The sequence below is a fragment of the Chroicocephalus ridibundus genome, chromosome 23 (assembly GCF_963924245.1).
Source record: "Chroicocephalus ridibundus chromosome 23, bChrRid1.1, whole genome shotgun sequence".
In the NCBI taxonomy this organism is placed as follows: domain Eukaryota; kingdom Metazoa; phylum Chordata; class Aves; order Charadriiformes; family Laridae; genus Chroicocephalus; species Chroicocephalus ridibundus.
Genome location: NC_086306.1, coordinates 4779999 through 4799288, shown reverse-complemented (window position 1 = coordinate 4799288; position 19290 = coordinate 4779999). Strand labels below are relative to the sequence as shown.

General features: G+C 54.2%; 2 protein-coding genes across 3 annotated transcripts in view; one reads left to right on the top strand and one right to left on the bottom strand.

Annotated features, from left to right (window-relative positions):
• Nucleotides 1-1130: 1130 nt before the first annotated feature.
• On the bottom strand, nt 1131-6240 carry DOK2 (docking protein 2). 2 transcript variants are annotated; one of them, XM_063358609.1, is made up of 5 exons: nt 5165-5206; nt 4579-4875; nt 4349-4457; nt 3787-3968; nt 1131-3714 (listed from the first exon to the last, which is right to left on the bottom strand). In XM_063358609.1, exons 3-5 carry the CDS (start codon nt 4383-4385, stop codon nt 2815-2817), a joined length of 1119 nt encoding a protein of 372 aa, XP_063214679.1. In that variant the 5' UTR covers nt 4386-4457; nt 4579-4875; nt 5165-5206; the 3' UTR covers nt 1131-2814. The 2 variants fall into 2 exon arrangements, with proteins under 2 accessions (XP_063214679.1, XP_063214678.1); XM_063358608.1 differs by lacking the exon at nt 5165-5206 and adding an exon at nt 6025-6240 and having other exon boundaries at nt 1133-3714.
• Nucleotides 6241-7697: 1457 nt separating this feature from the next.
• Nucleotides 7698-19290, top strand: part of XPO7 (exportin 7) — a 51036-nt gene continuing 39443 nt past the window's right edge. Inside the window, exon 1 of the mRNA XM_063358461.1 lies at nt 7698-7831. Within this exon, the coding sequence (XP_063214531.1) occupies nt 7814-7831 (18 nt within the window). The 5' untranslated portion in view covers nt 7698-7813. The remainder of the gene's footprint in view (nt 7832-19290) is intronic.

Below are 19290 nucleotides of genomic sequence, written 5' to 3'. Positions count from 1 at the left end.
ATAGCACACGCTTAAGCAATTGATTCCTGGTGAATGGCATCGTGCCGTCAGGAGTCCCCGTCGCTCCAGCTAACCAAGCCGGCGGCGCTGCTGGATGCTCCTGGCCATGCCCAGGTTGCCCAGGGTCCGGAGATGGGGACCAGGCCGACCGTGGATGGGGATCGTCCCTTGCTGCCATAAGGACAGACCCCGGGAAAGGATGGGGAATGGCGGGATAAGGAGCATCTCCCATCCCTCAATTCATCCTGCTGCCTCCCCAACCTCTGCCGGTGCCGTCGGCAGGTCCCAGGGCACAGCGAGATCTGCCTCGCTCCGTGCTTTTCCTTGGCCCGATGTTCGCTCACCGGAAAAACCTGCTGGTGATTTCTTTTTTCTTTCTTTTTTTTGACCCATTTTAGGTGTTTCCGCTCCTGGAGCATCTCTATGCCCTGCGTGATCCCAGCCGGGGCGGGCAGCACGAGGGGACCGCGGCTGCCGGGGACCTGTTTTGTTTCCCAGCCCCTTCAATCCAGCATGCGATAGGTAGATTGATACGGATCTTTAATCAGCGTAATATATAAAGCACTTAATTTGCCTTATTAAAAGTCTGCACTTTGGATTTTCAGGATCCGGGAAATTAACTCAAGCACCTAAGCATTTATTTGATTGAAAGAGATTATAAATAATTCATGCCTTTTCTTTGCCTTCGGTGGCAGACCTGCCGAGGTGGTGGGGGACTGGCGGCGGCTCCCGAGGTCCCTCGGCTCCCGAGGTCCCTCGGCTGCGGTGACGGAGCCGCTGAGCACCGGAGACGGCCCGTGAGGGGTGATGGGCACCCACGGAGCCCGGGACAGCCCTGGGAGACCGCTCTGTGCCAGGGGACCACCAGGGAATTGGGGCCAGTGCCTCTCCCCATCCTCATGGAGGGGCTGGATGTCCCCTAGCAAGGGCTGTGCGGGGCTGGAGGTGGCCGGGAGGAGGAGGAGGAGGAAGGAGGAGGGAGGAAGAAGGGGAGCAGGCTGACCCAGGCTGTGTCAGTCCGCGTACAGGTCTCCCTGTGCTGGTAGGAGAGGAGCCAGCCGCTAAAATCACCATGACAATAAAGCTGAGTGTTTCATCTATAATTCAGCGGAGCTGGAAAGTGGTTTTATAAAAAAAAAAAAAAAAAAAAAAAAAAAAAAAAAAAAAATTAAAAATAAGAACGTGGCTGAGACAGTAGAAATTTATGCCGCTGTTCTTGCTGAGCGAGGATGTGGCGTGACCTTCGTTCGGACAGGCTCGGTGCCCAGCCCCGGCTGTGACACTGGCTGCTGGGGGGGCCGGGAACAGGCGCGTCCCGGGGGGGCTGCGTGTGGCCATGGTGCCATCCTGGCAAGGGCTGAGCGGGCGAAGACCGGTGTGGGCAAAGAGAGATCTGCAGGCGGCAGGTGTTTGCTGTGTGAGCTGAACACCCTTTGAGTGTGGGGTGCGCATCCACGGGGTGTGTGTCCTGCATCCATGGGGTGTGAATCCGTGGGGTGTGCATCCTGCATCCATGGGTGCGCATCCATGGGGTGTGCATCGTGCATCCGTGGGGTGCGCATCCATGGGGTGTGTGTCCTGGATCCATGGGGTGTGAATCCATGGGGTGTGCATCGCCAGCCAGCCCTTGCGGCATGGGCTGAGCACCCCAGGGCTGTGCATCGTCCAGCTGCATCTTGGGGTGTGGGGTACGAATCCCTGGGGTTGTGCATCACCAGCCGATACGGGCTGAGCACCCCAGGGCTGTGCATCGTCCAGCTGTGTCTCGGGGTGTGGGAGTTGACTCCCCGGGGGGTGTGCGTCACCAACCAGGGTGGGCCGAGCATCCCAGGGCCGTGCATTTTCCGTCTGCATTCACGGTATGGGGTATGCATCTCTGGGGATGTGCACCACCGACAACTGTGAGTTGAGCATCCCGGGGCCACGCATCATCCGGCTGCATCCTGGGGTGTGGGATTTGGATCCCTGGGGGGGTGCGTCACCAACCAGCATGGACTGAGCATCCCAGGGTTGTGCATCGTCTGGCTGCGCTCACGGCACGGGATGTGCATCCTCTGGGGTGTGCATCACCAACCAGCATGAGATGAGCATCCCAGGGCCGTGCATTTCCCGGCTGCATCCTGGGGTGTGGGATTTGGATCCCTGGGGGGGTGTGTCACCAGCCAAGGTGGGCTGAGCATCCCAGGGCTGTGCATCGTCTGGCTGCCTTCACGGTATGGGATGTGCATCCCCTCGGGTGTGCATCACCGACCAGCATGGGCTGAGCATCCCAGGGCCATGCATCGTCCAGCTGCATTTTGGGGTGTGGGATGTTCATCCCTGGGGGTGCGCGTCACCCGCCAGCGTGGGCTGAGCACCGTCCGGCTGCATCTCGCGCTGTGGGACGTGCATCCCTAGGGATGCCCATTGGGCTTCGGCAGCGCGCAGAGCTGGGCTTCCCGAGGTTTGGCCGGGCAAGAAGCGGGGAGGGCTTGTGGTGTGGTCCGCGGGGTGCTGCGGGGGGGAGCCTGGGGGTGCTGGGAAGGCCGGAGCGGAGCGGCGGAGGGGCTGCGGGGAGAGGGGGGGCGTCCCGCCGCCTGCCCTGCCCGTACGGCGGGCGGACAGTGCCCTCCAGCGGGCGCATCCCGGCTGCCGGCCCCGCAGCTGGCCAGATGTGCCCCGCCGCTCCGGAGGGATGCCCCGTCCCCCTCCAGCCATGGGTGCGATGAGCTGGGGGGGGGTCTCAGCTCCTGCCGGGGGGAGACGGCGGGCTGGGGGGGGCCGGGGGGGAAAGGGCAGCCGCGGGATGTCCTCTCCTGTCCTTCCCCGTCCCGCTCACTGCAGGTTCCTCTTCTTCGCAAGCTTGAGGGCCACGTTGTCATACTCGGTGTCCCCCAGCCACTCCTTGCCCTGCAGCAGGAAGGGCTGCCGCAGAGGGACGGGTCTCTTGGGCACCGCGTAGTCATCCCGCTGCGGGTTGTAGGGGTACTCGTGCCCGGGGGGCTCCTCCGAGGCCGCCTGCAGCCTCCACGCCTCCCCCTTCACCTCCTCGGGCTCGTCGTAGACGGTGTGGGAGGACAGACCCTCGGGCTCGTCGTAGATGTGGTCGGGCTTGGCGGCGGCGGCGGCGCGGCGCGGAGGGGGCTGCTGGCCCGCTTGCCCCCCCGCCGCCCCGATGCTGTCGTAGAAGGGGTCGGGGACCTCCCCGGGGCGACGGGCCAAGCTGCCGAACTTGCCAGCCACGAAGGCCTTGGCGATGGTGTCGAAGGGGACGGCGTACTCGGATTCGGCGGCCGCCTTGGCCGGAGCATCCTGCTTCCAACCCTTCTCCAGCACCGGGGGGTTCCCCCGGTGGAGGGAGTTGCAGGGCTCGGCGTAGGGGCAATCGGCACCGCGGGAGGGCAGGAAGGTGCCCGATGGCTCCCCGGCCCCAGGGCAGCTGCTGGGGGGCATCGCCGGCTTGGCTTTTGGCCCCTTCCCTTCCCAGGTGGGCTCCGGCTTAGTGCCACCGGGCTCCTCATGCCCTTGAGCCCAGCTGGGCATCTTGGCGTGACCAAGGGGGCGGGGGACTTCGTCCCCGGGGCCACCTCGCCACAGCTCCTCGGCCACCCGTCCCCGATGCACGTTGATGGCCGACTCGATGGCCTGGAAGATCTCGTTGCCTTGCCTGGTCTCAAACTCAAAGTTGCCTTCTCCGGATGCGCAGCGCCGGCCAGCCTCAAAGGAGAAGGTCACCTGGGGACGGGACAGGATCAGGTCCCCGTGCCGCAGCCACCGCCAGCCCACCCTCCCTGGTGTCCCCCTCACCTTATCCCGCCCGAAGCGGCGCAGGAAGCGGTAGGGCCAGCTGTAGATGATCTCCAAGGTCTGTAAATCCAGCAGCTCCAGCGCTTCCTCCCCGGCTCGCAGGATGCACCGTCCCCAGAGCCGGCAGCGCTCGGAGGACTCGGTGGCCCTCACCATCACCTTGAACGCCTGCTCCAAGCCGGCTGGAGATGGAGGAGGGTGGCGTTTGACAGATGCTAAAGCCACATCTCCCACCCCAGAGAGGTGCCGTGGGGACCCGTCACCCCCCCACAGCCGGGGCGGCGGGGAAGAGGCATCCGGCTGATAAGGGCTCGAGGGCTCCGGCTGATAAGGGAGCAGCCCCATAGCGCAGCAAACCCCGGCCCTCAGCAAACCGCAGGGCAGGAAGAGGCTATTTCGGGAGGAGACTTTCCACCACGGTGACGTGCAGGCTTCTCCCCGGCACAAAACCGGCCGGGGTGCCTCGGGAAGGCGGGGGGATGCGATGCTGTGGGATGTGCGTTGCCTCCTGCGCAAGCAAACCCACACCTCCGCGGAGCCTTCCCCACCTCCCGGTACCCACCTTTGTCCCGGGAGCTGTAGAGGGAGTTTTCCTCCATGGAGAACTCGCTGTCGGTGCCCTGCGAGCTCTGCTGGCCATCCTTGCCTGCCGCCAGCTCCTCCCTGCTCCTCTGCCCCCGGGGGGGAAAGAGCAATGGGTGAGCGAGGGCAGAGCACCGCATGCCCCATCGGGATTTTCCCGCATGGATCCCCCTGTATCCCATCCCCCAGTTATCCCCAACGGCTGCCTACCGGGAAAGCCAGCTCGCACAGCTTCTGGATCCAGTCGGCCTCCTCCGTGCCCTCAGCGGCCAGGAGGTACCGCTTGTCGGTGGTCTCCAGCAGGAAGGGGACGGTCTCCTTGGGGCAGGCGGCGTCGCCGCTGGCCTCCGCCACGTGCACGCAGTCGCTCAGCTTGACCAGCCGCTTGCTGCCCTCCCCTTTCCGCAGCTTCTCGGCGGCCGGCGGCACCGAGCCCTCGAAGAGCTCCAGGCGGGCGGTGGAGCAGGAGCTTTCCCGGTACAAGATGCCCCAGAACTTCTTCCATTTCTGCAAGCGAGAGGAGCGAAAGCCCAGCATCGTTCAATCCTTCCGGGGGTTTTCATCCCTTCGGGATCGCGTGCAACCCCGCAGCAGGATATCTGGTGTGAACCAGGAGGGGTCTCGCACCAGTTTTGGTGGGCTGGGCAAAGCCAGGGGGGTGAGATAAATTGGGCAGAGTAGGGAAAATTATCCCTAATTAACAGCATAGCCAGCCGTATCCCTAACACAGCACAGCCAGCAGCCTGCGGCAAGGCTTTTCCAGACGGGAAAGGCACCGGCAGCATCCCAACCTCACCCTGCACCGGGATCCATCCCACACCTGCCCCCAGTAGTCGTGATGACGGCCCCCCGCTGCCGAAAGACTTTCAGCTCCTCGTTTGCTCCGTTTTCCCTGAAAATAGTGACTTTCCAAGCGATTCCCGACTCGGGCGGCAGCCGTTCGGGGCGCAGGGTGCGTGGGAGGCGCCGGCGGCAGGGAAGCGGCGGCAGAGGAAGTCTTGCAGCCAGATCAGAGCTGCGGCTCCCCGTGCCGGGGGGTTCGGCCGAAAAGCGGCACCCTTTTGCCGGGGGGTGGTTTTGGGACCCGCCGAGGGGGTGGGTTCTGCCCCGTCCTCCATCATGGCTGGCATCGTGCAGCAGGAAGGTGATGCCATGCCTGCCACCCGCCTGCCACCCGCCTGCCAGCCTGCCCGTGGCATTTTGAGCCCCCGCGGACGGTGGTCCTGGGGACCCAGCCTTGGCTCTGCCCCCTGCCTGGGTGTGGGACCCGGGGACGCCCCGGTGGCTCCTTCCCCTTCTTGCACAAGAGCGGGGCCATTGCTAAACCCCGGCCGTTATCAGCCACCGAAGCAATGAGGCTCTGGGGGTTGCAGCCGTTCGTGCCATGGCTCCAGCTCCGTGCGCGGAGCCTCTGCTGGGGGGTCCCACTGTGCGGGACGGGGCGGGGGGATGTCTCTTGGTGGCATGTCCCCTGCTCCTTCCATCCCCTTGCCCGTCCCGACAGAGAGCCAAGGGATGGCTGGGGATCCAGTGGGTGGGAGCATCCCATTCCCTTTGGATGCAACCCCCCCGTATCCCCATGCCCAGCCCAACCGACCCCCCCCCCCCACAGGGTCCTTCCCCAGGGACCGAGGAGCCCCCCCGCCACCTCCTCACCTTCCCGAAGGTCTGCTGCAGCTGGAGGTAGAGCACGCCCTGCTTCACCACCGCCTCCTCCATCCTCCAGCCACCAGCATCCTCCTGTGCTGCCCCTCAGCCGCCGTTCCCCCCTGCCCCACAGCCCCGGGGGGGGTCCCGTCCCGGCCACGCGCCCCTGTCCCACCGCAGCGCTGCCGTCGCGACGGGTCGTGTCGTCTCAGCATGTGACGTGCGGTCGGGCTCTTCTGCTTCCTACGGTCGCACGGCGCCGGCTCCGGCTTCCTGCGCCTCTGAGCTTACCATAAAGGGCAGCGGCAGCACAGCCCCGCCACGGCTCGGCCTCGACTTCCCCGTCTGTAAAATGGGTCAAGAGGCGGCTCCAAGGGCTGCGCCGCTGGGGGAACAGCCCCCCAGCTCGGCTGATCTGCCCACTCCCAGGCATCATCCCAGCCCAACCCAGTGCTCCCGGTAAGGGTGGCGTAGCCCCCAGTGCCGAAACTGGCTGCGGTGCAGCAGGGAAGGGGGTGAGGGGATGGGATGGGGAAGGCGATGGCACAACGTGGAGGAGGGAGGGAGAGGTTTGAGGCCTTGGGCGGCGCTGGTTGGGCAGCACCCAAGGGTGCCGGGGCTGGGTGCCCGGCTGGGAGCTGGGACGGCGGCGCTGGGGCTGAGCTGGCACCACACGGCCCCTGGCTGGGGCAACTGGGGGCACTGGTGCGGGGGCTGGGGGAACTGGGAGCACTGGTGCTGGGAACTGGGGTAACTAGGGGCACTGGTGCAGGGTCTGGGGCAACTGGGGGCACTGGTGCAGGGAACTGTGTGCAGGGGGGTGGTTGCAGGACACTGGGAGCACTGGGTCTGGGGGCATTGGAAGCACTGGGAGCACTGGTACCAGGCACTGGGAGCACTGGTGCAGGAACTGCTGGGACACGAGGCTTGTCCCTGTCTGGGGTAACTGGGGGCCACTGGTGCAGGGGCTGGGGCTACTGGGGGCACTAGTGCAGGGAACTGGTGTAACTGGGGGCGCTGGTGCAACTAGGGGCACAGGCACTGGTGTAGGAAACTGGGGTAACTGGGAGTGCTGGTGCAACTGGGGGCACTGATGCTGGGCTGTGGTTACTGGAGGCCACTGGTGCAGGGAACTGGGGTAACTGGGGGCACTGGTGCGGGGAACTGGGTGCAGGGAGGTGGTTGCAGGACACTGGGAGCACTGGCACCGGCCACTGGTAGTACTGGTGCAGGGACTGGTGTAACTGGGAACACTGGTACTGGGCACTGGAGGCACTGGGAGGCCTGGTGCAGGGAACTGGGGTAACTGGGGGCACGGGGGCAGGGAACTGGGGTAACCGGCGGCCACTGGCGCAAGGAACTGGGTGCGGGGAGGTGGTTGCAGGACACTGGGAGCGCTGGTTGGAGGCACTGGGAGCACTGGAAGCGGAGGGGCCGCGGGAGCTCCCCAGGTGCGCGGCCCCTTTAAGCGCCATGTCAACAAAGCCCGCCCCTCCCTCCGCCTGCGTCGCCGCCGTCGTGACGTCACCCGCGCCGCCGCGCGCGCGCGGGGCGTGGCGGCGCGGGGCCGGGCGGCGGGTGGGCGTGGCGCAGGCGCGCGCCGGGCGGGGGGGCGTGGCCGGGCGTTGGGCGCAGGCGCGGTGGGGCGGCGGGGGCCGTGGCGCGTGCGCGCGGGCGAAAGCGAGGCGGCGGCGGCGGCGGCGGCGTGAGGAGGGGGGGGGCGGCGGCGGCGCGCGGCGGCGGCGGGCGCGTGCCGTGCCCGGCGGAGGCGGAGGGAGCGGAGCATGAATGGAGCAAAATGGCGGATCATGTGCAGGTGAGGGGACGGGCGGGACGAGACGAGGCGAGGCGACACTCCGCTCCCCGCCCCAACCGGCCGCGGGGCCGGGCCTCGGCGGGGGGCGCGGGTAGGCCCGGCCCGGCCCGGCGCGGGTAGGCCAGGCCCGGTGAGGCCTGGTCCGGCCCGGCGAGGCCTGGCCCGGCGCGGCGGCAGCAGGCCCCGCGGTGGAGGCGCCGCCGCCGCCGTAGATCCCCGTCTGGCAGCTCCGGCGGCTGCGGGCCCGGCGGCGGGGGGGCGCGGGCACTGGCATGGCGGGCGCGGGGGCGAGCGGCCTTGCTGGGTCGGCGGCGCGGCGTCCTCTTCCCCCGGGCGGCTCCAGGCCTGTGTCACCGCCGGGCCCGGCTCGGCCTCCCCGCGGGCGAAGGGCCGCCGGGAGGGCGGTTTCAGCGGGGGAAGCCGGCGGCGTTTACCGGCCGAGCGGCCTTTGCCTCCTCCCGCCGCCGCTGTGGAGTTTTCTAGCAAACACCCGGGGGAAGAAGACTCCCCCCGCCGCCAGAGCCGGTGTCTCTGCGGGAGCCGGGCCCCTGCAGCTGCCCTGGCTTTGGGGCTTTTGCATCCTCCGTTTTCCCAGCCGTGTTTTATTTTCCAGCCAGGCTCGGCCTTTAGGTAAGCCCGGTTTGGTTGGCGTTAAAAACAAATCCCTGCCTGGATGCGGGCGTCGCTGTCGTGGGCAGGAGCCGAGAGGCAAATGGAAGGTGCCGGTGGCTGTGACCGAGTCGGGTTTGCGTGGTAGGATGGAAAACCTGCGAAAGAGTTGGCGCTGTCACCGACAGAAAAAGTAAAAATAGGTACAGCTGGGGGAAACGCCGAGGGTTTTCTTTTTGCATAATATTTTAGTTGAACCCGCGCAGGATTTGCATGGTGTCCAAAAGGCTGGCTAAACTGTAATGACACTGGTAGTTACATATTATCTATGCAACTTTTAAATAAATATATTCTCCACATGATACCCTTGTGGACCACAAGGGTGAGCAGTTTATTAACTCAGAACGGAGCCGTGCAGCTCTCAGGTTGTCTGGCAAGGTTGCTGGCAAATGTCTCTTGGGTAATCTCAGGGGAGGAGAGGAATTACTGCATTATTAAACAATTCACAGGCTCTAAATTTACTGAAGAAACTCTGAATTCGTTTGCTGCAAGTCGAGCCCTACCTTTCAGACTTAGCCTGCCGTTTGACACCGAAGGCAGGTGAAAGAGCTGCTCTTGTTGCTTTAAAACTGTTCTTCGTACCCTGCTTTTCTTTGTTAAATATTGAATTGAGCAAATGGAAGTTTGAGCCGTAAGAATGGGGTTGCAGTGTCTGTGTTCGAGTTGGTTAGTTAAAGTTTAACGTCAAAGGCTTGGAAGATGTTCCACTCAGAGGAAAACTGATTTGCAAATACGGTTAAGGCACCTGCAGCTCGGTGCGGTTCCTGCACAGGACAAATATAGCTAACAAAATTGTTACATGCTGTGGCTGGACGGGGTTTACTTGTTTTTTATTGTCTCTCTTCTTCTCTCCGGTCCAGGCAAAAGCAGTAGCTCTGAGGAGCTTTCCCTCACAGGGTGTGAGGCTCCCTTCAAAACTGATTGTGGGGTTTTGTGGCTGGAGGAAGTAGCGATTTTTACTAATAGGTCGAATTTTTAGTGAGAGATCTTTCCGTAGCCCGAAATGCCAGTCTTTTGGACGTGATTTCAGCTAAGTTTCACAGACTCCCCTATAAAACATCACGTTCGTTTAACAGAGCGGTTATTGAGTTAACCAGCGTCGCGAGGAGATGTTGATTATCAGTGTGAATAATTGAGAGAGTTGTCTTTATGGCATATGCTGTGGGAGTTGGTCCTGTCTGAACGGGGATTTGCAAATAAATACGGGCTGCCAAAAGCTGTGAGAGTTTAGCAGGTTGGTAAAGTCGTGCTGCTGCTTCACGAAAGCTTTGGTTTGGGTGTTACGTGTTTGCAGTGGAACTTCCTGGAGTTGTACCTGGTGTGTTTGTAGGGGGTCGAGCACAAATACAGACTGCAGCTGTCCCGAAGTTATTTGCTTTGCATTATGGAGCAAGAGTAAGGATAAAGACAAACTTCTAAGGCCGTGATGAAAGAGAATGTCGTGTTCTCGTCGTTAAAAAATAGACATTATGCAAATTGTGAGCGAGTCCAGCAGTTCTGTCGGTGGGAATCGTGTAGCCAAAGCTAGCTGTGGTGCTTTCCTGTTGAGCCGCTCGTCAAGGGGGGACTGTTCAGCGGCTGGAAACAAAGGATGCAGTGATACTGATACAGGAGCAGAGAGAATCAGATGATTTTTGCGGGGCTGAAAAGAAGCCCTGCAGTCTTAAAGCAAATTGCTGTACACCAACTTCTCCACTTCTCAAAAAGCTCGTACAACCTTGTTTGGAATTAATATTTCTGTCTGTTCAAAGTCTTGTTACCATCACTTAAACTTGCTCACAGTAGAGAGGGAGAAAAGCAGCGAGGATGTCATTGCAAATTAGCTTTGTGGGAAAATGAGTCCCCTTCCCCTTTTTTCCCCTCTCTTGGAAGCAGATTTATGTCATCTTTGTTTTTCTTCCGCTTTCCTTGCCCCTTAGATGTTTTCCGTGCTGCTGCCCTAAAATGGGATTTCACTTGACTGAATGTGAATATTCCTGTGGGAAAGTGCTTGTTGCAGGATGATGGTGGATTCGGTGACTGTGTACTGAATGCTTCATTTGTCTTGAACTTTAAAAAAATCATCGCACTGATTAGAAATTGTTGTCACTTCTGTGCGACATGTTACTGTCTTTTCTCAGTGGCCTGACTCCAAGTTGAAATGAAAGAAGTTTGGGACCCTGAGACGAACAAGACAGGTGCTGAGGTGGCTACTTGTAATAGAAAAATAAGAAATCTGCCGTGTAAAAAGGAAATTGCATCCCTTGTTTTGCTTCCATGCTATCTGATTTTAAGTTCAGGGCTGGGTTTTTCAAATCCCAGAGATTGGCACCGCGTTTTCCATCATTTTAACTGTTAAATGAGCTGACAGCGTTTTGCTCCAAGCTGGAAAACTTCCATGTTTGGAGCAGTTGTGTGTTTGTGCAGGTTCAGGATTTCTGCTGGGGCCTCCAGATGCACTGGATGGGCTACAGGCAGAAGTGGCTTCTTTCTTCTCAATATAGTTGGGGAGGAAGCTCAGTGGGGGGGGAAAAAAAAAATCATAAAAAGTGTGTTTGAGTGACGGTCTGGTGTCACATCCGCCTCATGTTGGTAATTCACTGGGTTACTTCGTGTGAGGAAGGACACGGGGATTTTCTCACCAGTGTTGGTGGCTCCTTTGTGCTGTAGTGGGGGGGACACAACTTGTTTTTTCAAGATTGTTTCCTAGGGCAATTCCTTCTCCATCCCTAATAGGACCTCAATTTTATTTTTTTTTTCTTATGTGTTTCTCTATTCTAAAGGATGTTGTTTTGGCTCAAACACAAAATCTAATTTGGCTCTAGAAATCTATAACATTCAGCTTGCTCCAGAGGAAACCCTGGAGACTGAGATGCGTGTTTCCCATTTGATATCTTGGTAACCTTGTGCTTGCTTGGTAAAAGAGTCACGATGTAGCCTGCTGTCCAACTACAAATTGCCTAGAATACTTTTTCGTTTGTTGTAGTTCAAGCTTTTACCTTCCATGTGTCATTGGACTCGCTGAAAGCTCTAATTAAGGACTTGGGTTTATCTCAGAATAGCCCAAGGGAGTGCTCGGGACCTGGGGAGGGGGAAACATTGGTTTGACTAAAAATAGAGCTGGCAATATTTCTATTTCTTTTGCAAATTAGGCTTTTTTCTTTTTTTTTTTTAAATTATGCTCTTTTTTTGAACTGCACTGTTCGGATGCTCAGCGCTGCAGTTGCAGAAGGTGTTCAGAGCTGGATTTCAGCTGAAAGGTGGAGGTGTAGAGTTGCAGTTCCATATCTCAAGATATCTGCAGCCAAACTTTGATGTTAAAAAAAAAAAAAAAAAAAAGCAGACGCTTCTTTTCAGCTCCGGGGACTCCACCACTGGCAGTTTTATTCCTGGTCCTCTAGCCAACGTCTGGAGCGTACTTTAGAGGTCCCTTAGGAAGCAGGTAGGGTGTCCAATACATATCTCCTGGCAGCAGACCCAGCCGGCTGTCCCTCTCCTCCAGAAGATGGTATTTGGAAGCGGCTCAGATGGGAAAGGAGAACATGGTGGCTTCGTCGTGGGCTCACAGACGGGCTCAAGGTGAAATCCTGGCCTCACTGAAGCCTGTGGGAGATTTTGTCACTGAATTCAGTGAGCTGCAGCTCCTACTCCTTGTTTAAGGTGTAATTCTACCCATAATAGTTCACCTGAAGATCTCAAAATTTCTGTGTCGCAAAGAAGGAAGGCAAAGCTGAGTTCGGCATGAGCTGGCTGCCTGCTACGGCAGTAAAAGAAGGGCAGAGGGAAGCGGCAGAAATAGCCAGGTCGGGGCTGTGAGCCTGCTCTCAGATGGCGGGTCTGCTCCCCCTGCTTTAGCGACCGCACTACGTTCCCTCGGGTAGCCAACGCTAATACAATTAGGGAGGATTTGTTCATTTTAATCATTTTAAGAGAACACTGAACGCTCTGTAGCTCAAGAACTCTGTGACTGTTAATAATGTCTTGTTGCCCTTGGTTTTGGGCAGCGCAGTTGCGTTTTATGAGTCTGTAGGGCTCAGGCCTACTAAAGCAAAGTTCAAGAAGTTACATTTTTACTACTTAAAATTGCCAGCAAAAGTGTAATTTTTGTCTTCCTGCTTCTAAGCTGTGGTTTCAAGAAGGCATTTGTGGATAGTTTACGATACTTTTTCCGGTGATACTGTTGAGTGGCTTAGATGTAAGAATCTTTTTTTTTTGTGTGTGTCTGAGGTCACACTCATTTTTCTCAGCATAATTATACTGGTGCATCTTTGTCCTTTTGTGCAACAGCGATGCTGGTACCCCCGGGCCCCTTTGAAGCTCTCTGCGCGTCTTCGTCTTTGATTTGCAAGAAGGGTTGTGCTATTTCTTTGCTCACCTGACTTTGGCACACCTGGCATTTTCTCAGGAGTGGGTTTGCGGTCTTGGAGAAGACCACCTGAAAATTGGTTTGGTTTTCCAGTCGAGCCTGGTTGGTGTAACCTCTCGAAACATCGGAGTCAAACACACCGAGGAGTTAACATGATAAGGTGTTGCTCACAGTCTTCCTATCTCCGGTAGCCTTAAGTCAGAGCCCACTGACTGGGCAATTAGTGGGTGGTAGGTCCTTTCTGGCTTGCTTTGGGTTCTCCCTGTTCTTGATTGTGCAAGGAATATGGGATTTAGAGCTTCTTAGAGGGAAGAGTTTTAACTAAATGGATCCATCAGGCTCTATGACTGAATCAGTGGTTGGTGTGGCCTCATGCGTGCAGTTGTTGATGATGGTGCTGTTCTTGTTGGTTATTTTTAGTATGCGTTAGTTCTAACAAACTAATAAAAGGTACTGTTGGAGGGCAGTTGCTAACCACCCAGAAAATATCTCATGAGAAGCTTGACATTTTTGCTTTTGTTTCTCATTAAGGCCAAAATGTGAAGTTTATTCACGGTCCTTGCTAACTCCAGTAGTGCTTTGCCAGTGGGCGGCTCGTTGCCCTGGTGTGGTCAGGATAAAACATCAGCTTTACGCTCTGGCGCTTGACATCTTACTGGTGGCATGCTTTGAATATTGCGTGATGTAAGATCTCCGTGATAAATGTGCTTTGATAGTCTGATCCTTCTCTTCCATTTCCCCTTGCCTGTTGTCCTGCCCTGGAAATCAGAAGTAATTCTCCAGGCTGAAAAACGTGCTGCGCTTCAGAAAAACAACAAGCAACAGTTGAGTGCTGTGAACAAGAAGTATTTTTTAGCAGCTCCCTGACAATTTAAATTATTTTTGGGTGCAGTTGGCCAGCGATTGCATTGTGTGATGTGTTCTCCTGTTGTTTATCACCGCTTGGGGCTGTGTCTTTTGCAGTTTTGCCCGTGTTGCAGGTGGGCACGGGGCAGGAGAGCCCTGTGCCAGGCAGGGCATCGTGCTGCAATACCCGGGGCAGGAGTGCTGGTTAAACGTTTTGCTGTGTGTTCGCAGGGCCGTCTGTCTCACCAGGGCTTACCTGGTACAAGCCTTGCATATAAATCGACACCCAGCTTGAGAGCAAGAAAAGTTATGTTTTAGAAGAGGAAAAACACATTTTGGCTTTTAACAGACTGCCTTCTCCCCTTTTCCCTCGTTTGAGATCAGTCAAGCAGCGTATATAGTAAAAGCACTTCTTTCTGCTCACAGCATCTCAGTAGTTTGAAGTATAATTGTGGCGTTTTAGCTGAACTTTTCAAATTAAAGTTTACAGTTCTCCTGTTAACATATTGTTCAGTATTCTTGTATAATCTATTAACAAGAACAACACAGGAACAAGAAAATCAAACAAGAAGGTATTTACAGGAATCAGACAGGCAATTTGTGTCCTTACCTGCCTGTTTCAGCTGACTACTTTGCTAGCTTGCATAGTATCTTAATTTGATTTCTTGTAATGGGGAACTGGATGAATTCTGTAAATGAAGATTTTTATTTTTTTTTCTTTGTTTCCCAAATGGAAATGGGGATGCTTTGAAGATCCCTCTTCCACTTTGACAGGTCAGAAGGAAAATCTGTCATGTGTATGTGTCAGTATAGCCAGGCAGCAGGAAGAGAAGGTAGGGTTGGTAGCAATTGCTTTCTTTTCTGTTTTTTATTTAATTTGTGTTGTTTTTATTCCCTGTCTGGTTGGCACAGCACCCATACTTGTCTTGGATTGTGTTGACTGATCAGCACCATCGCCATTGCTGCCTTCTTTATGCTCGTGGCACACAAGTACAAGGTGACTCAATGTTTTGACACCCTTATGGCCATTGGGCAGTCGTAGAGAAATCTGAAGGGCGTGGAGTGTCTGGCACTAATAATTGCCATTTTCCTTCCAACTGTAGGATTTAAAATAACATGATTTTAGGGATATTAAAATGGTGTATAAGGCACAAAGGTTGTAAAGCAACATGGATGTTTCTGTCCTGCTCATTAACATCGTATCTCTGTTTGTAGCTGAAATGGGCTCTGGGCTTGGAACTCGGCAATGGAGAACAGGCTTTAGCCTGCTTCCTCCGGGTGTGTTTGTAGCTCTGGAGTCCTGTCTCTCGGGTTGGGAGAATATATTGGGATGGAGAGCTCCATCCTCAGCTATTTTAACTCCAACTGAATCTGATCGGGCTGAGGAGTCAGATCCACAAAGCGGATCATCTAGAAATCTGAACGTTTTAGCACCTTTTTGGTCTCAGCAGTGAGAACTCCTGCTATTGCAAGGAAAGGGTCACAATTCCTGGCCCAGCTGACCTACTATTTTCTGCAGCTCATGTAAGCCTTCTTGCTCCAGTCTGTCTACCTAATGTCCAACAAATCTGATCGCCAGTTAGGTAAGATCATCAGAAAGATTCTTCTTAGTTGAGAAATGCATGATTCAGTCCCGTTACCTTTTAGCGGGATTACCAGCAGACAGTACACTTTATTATGTTGTAAGATCAGTTTATAAAAGAAATAGCCTCCGTTTTTCTGCTAAATACCTCCATTTCACGATCAACTTTAAGTCCTTTCCATTCTTTTTATCTATTGCCAGTAAAATGGGCTCTGCATCCGTATACCCTGTGGGCTCACAACTCTAGATCTGCAAAGGATTTCTGTCTGTCCTGCAGTGGCATTTTCTGCAATGTACGGTTCTTGAACGCACCTTTTACATGGCTTATTCCACAGCCCATCATTCTGACTTAATTGTTCTCTGTTTACGATATTCCCATTGGATGGGGGTGTTATTGCTGCATCATCGAAGTGTTTTGGTTGAATTCCCGTTTGAAAGCTCTGTGCCCTTGTGTCACCAGTTCAGAGTCTTTGTGAACACAGTGATTACAGGAGTTATAGTCCAAGGACATTGTACTGGAAAGTACTAATTCTGTTGTTTCTCTTTTAGCACTTGATAATATGTCCGTAGCCGACATGACACTAGTTTAATCAGTAAGTTGAAGGTGATTTGCAGACCTTAGATTATTTTGCTGTTTCTGGATGGCGAGTTTGAGCAGTCCTATAGTAGCTTTAGTATTTTATACGATCAGAGGTGCCTCCAGAGTTTTCAGGGTCTTTGGACGGCTTGTGTTTTCTCCTGAACCATCATCTCAGCACAGCTTTGTGTCGCAAACAAATTCACATGCTCTGTGCCGGCCGCAGACCTGTCAGTGTGTGGGGCTTGGTTTTGAGTTGTTGGGGTTTTTTTTGGTAGTTTATTTCCATCTGGGTAAAACGCTTCCTGCCTCGCAGTGCATTAATGTCTGGTATTGATTCCTACACCTGAAGGTGGCTTGTTCTGCAAAGCTCATGCCCCGAAAGTTGTCTTATCTCTATTAGAGAAGATGAGACCCAGAAATCTGAAAGCCAGCTTGTTTCACTGCAGCTCCCTTGCTCAGTATTGCAGTTGCCTGAGTTTTTCTCCCGAGGCTCTGCCATGAGACTCCTTACCTTCTGTTCCATGTCCTGAATGTGGTGGGATGAGGCAATGCTGAAGACTTCTTTTTTCCTCCTCTGTAACTGAATGTAAAGCAAGCAGAGGCATCTGTGACCTCAAAAAGTAATTTTCATTCAGATAATTTTGTAAATGAGCTGTTCTTCCTAGAGTTCAAAGAAAAAATATTACATGGTTAAAACTATCAGAAGATTAGAAGGTGTGTTACTGGTTTTTGTGTGGCGCTCCAAAGTGGTGCCCCGCAGGGGTTATCCTGCTATCTAAACAAATCAAAAACAATCCCCCCCAATGCTAACAGCACCGTTTAGAGAAGAGTGTTGTTCTGTAGCTCCAGCTCCTGCTCACATCGTGTGGTTGCAGCGCTTCCAATCTGTCCCTACCTTACAGACCTGCACGGGCAAAGAACTGTGGTGCCTGTTGCCTGATTTTGTACTTTTGAGCTGCAAAACTTAGGCTGTCTCCTTCCAAAACGACCATCTGAGGTTTTGGAGGTGTCTTTCAGACTAAATACCCAAAGTCCGATTCTATTTATTCTCTAGAACTGTATTCACACCTAGAGGTATCTGGATTGTACTGTTAATCCTAATAATATGAAAAATATTTCTGTCCACAGCAGGAAATGCAATGACCTTGGTACCTACCTGGACTGTGTGCCCACGTTACTGAAACAGGGAATGCTGGTTTGCGTGGCATGACTCCTTTCTCTTTATAAAGTGTTATCAACAGGTAGAAGAGATTTTTGAAGGGTTTGGTTCATCCAAGTGATCGCCGGTTTCCCGACTGTGTGTGTCCAGCCCTGTGCGGGTCCTGTGTGTGCACTGTGCTTGCAGTTTCCTAATTTCCTGGTTGCTGCTCGTTAGGAAATGGCCAGCCTTTGCCAAACGAAAAGCCCTCAGATGCACAGGGAAAGTTCGGCTCTGCAAAAGAGAGGTTAGAAGGGTGCGATTACTGAAGTGGTGCATTAGCTGTGACATATAAATAAAAAGGTAAAGAGAAACAGGAGTGACTCATTCTCCCATTGTTGTAGCAAAGGTGTTGGTGCTGCTCCAGCCTCTCCTTTTTTATTCTCAGAAGCGGAGGAGCACCTCCTTGCTGCAGTTACCGGGCCGACTGTGCTCTGTCCTTGCTTAGGGCCCTGCTGAGTCCTCGCACCGGGAGAGAGGCCTCTCTTGGTGTAGAATTCAGTAATTCACCCATTCCTAGGTACTACATCAGTGGGGACTGAACTCAGGAGTGGCTGCCTTAAGTTTAGTAGAAATCTGTTATGATATAGAGGCCGTTTCTTCAAAACATGATGTGATTTACTGTTGTTTTACCCTTCCTGTTTGTTCTATAACCTCCTCTTCTGATTGAATTAGGCAGTCAGGTGAGTAATGCTGCACAATTAACGTGTAGTGTTCAGAGCAGATCATAGATATGCGACCATTTTCCATAAGAGTCAGACCTTCCAATTAGCAGTTTGAGACTCGGCGCTGCGTGAAAGAAGTGCAAACCCAGAACATGGTCAAGGTGAAATAAACGCTTCCACCTGGCCCGCCCTGAAAGCAGGGATGATTCCCATTTTCACTGCATCTGTTTCATACTTTAAAAATAAATAATAAGAGTCTGATGCATTGTCTTTTTAATTTATTTCGTGGCTGTTGGTATATGCACATGGCTTCTGCTAGCATCTGGCAGTCCTCATGATGTAGAAATATAGAGATTTCTTTTGGAGATTTCAGCCCTCGATCTGTTCTCAGTGCCGCTGGCCTCCGAGGTATATTTAGCTTCAGGACTGTTCACTTAAGACATGCCCTGTGTTAGAAAGCCAAACACTACCTTGTCTTTTCTCTCCTTTCTTAACAGAGAGCTAAACAAATGGCTGTCCTTATAGTGCTAAGCCGTGATAAAATTATGCACAAGTATTTGTTTGCAACCAACTAGAATATTGAAGAGTTTCTCAGCAGTTTCACCACCCACTAAGGGTATCGTGTTCCTCCTCTTTAAGCTCTTTGGGATAGAAACTGCCCTGTGTAACATTCGAGGTTATATGTTGTCAGTACTAAGTTACGGGAAGTGTTAGTGTTAATTTGAAGTGTTTCTGCGGGGTAGCGCGTGGAGTTGCTCTAAAGCGTGAACGCAGTAAAATGACAGGGCTGAATCCTGACGGCAGCCCTGTTCCGTCTGGGCTTGGAGACCGTTCATCATGGAGAAAGGAATGAGAGCTCTTTATTCATTCTCTGAGAGATGCAGGGAGATGCCTGAAAATACTACTGCAATAAATAATTTTGAGATGTGCTGGAAGGGTATAGGTATGTTTGCTTTCTCTGTTATTAGTAGGGTAAATGGAAATGGGCAATTTGTTGTTCAGATTCTCTTAACAAATGAGGGTGATGAGCCATGAGACCTTGATTTTTACAGCTAGGAGTGCTTACGACGTGCATCATCCTGGTCCTTGGCAGTTAATAGTTGCATCACTCAGCTTAAAAGCTTTTTTATTTTGGGTTGAAATACCTGACATTCATCAAGTGACCCGAGGCATTCTCTGAGCTGTAGTCACTTAAAACACCAGGGCCCTTTGCTATGATGCATCTTCGTTGCACGATTGCATTTGTTCAGACGTGGTGTTCTGGAGCCCTGACTGCGTGCTGCATCTTTTTCCACCCTGTCTTGCTGTGAAGTCGGCAAGAAGTGAGGAAAGTTAGTGAGTATCTAGAGCTTGAAAGAGCAGAAGATGACACAAGCTGTAGAGCTCTGATGGCCGGTGACTGAAGGCAAAGTTTTGGGTGCTGGGTTAGAGGAGCGTGCACTGCATCTCGCCTTACATTAACACCATGCGTGCTAGGGGTGTGCCTGTTTATGGACACATATAGAAATTGATATTCCTTAGACGCAAAATGTTCAAGGGGAAGGAAGAATAGATGACGGTCTCTTCCCACCTCC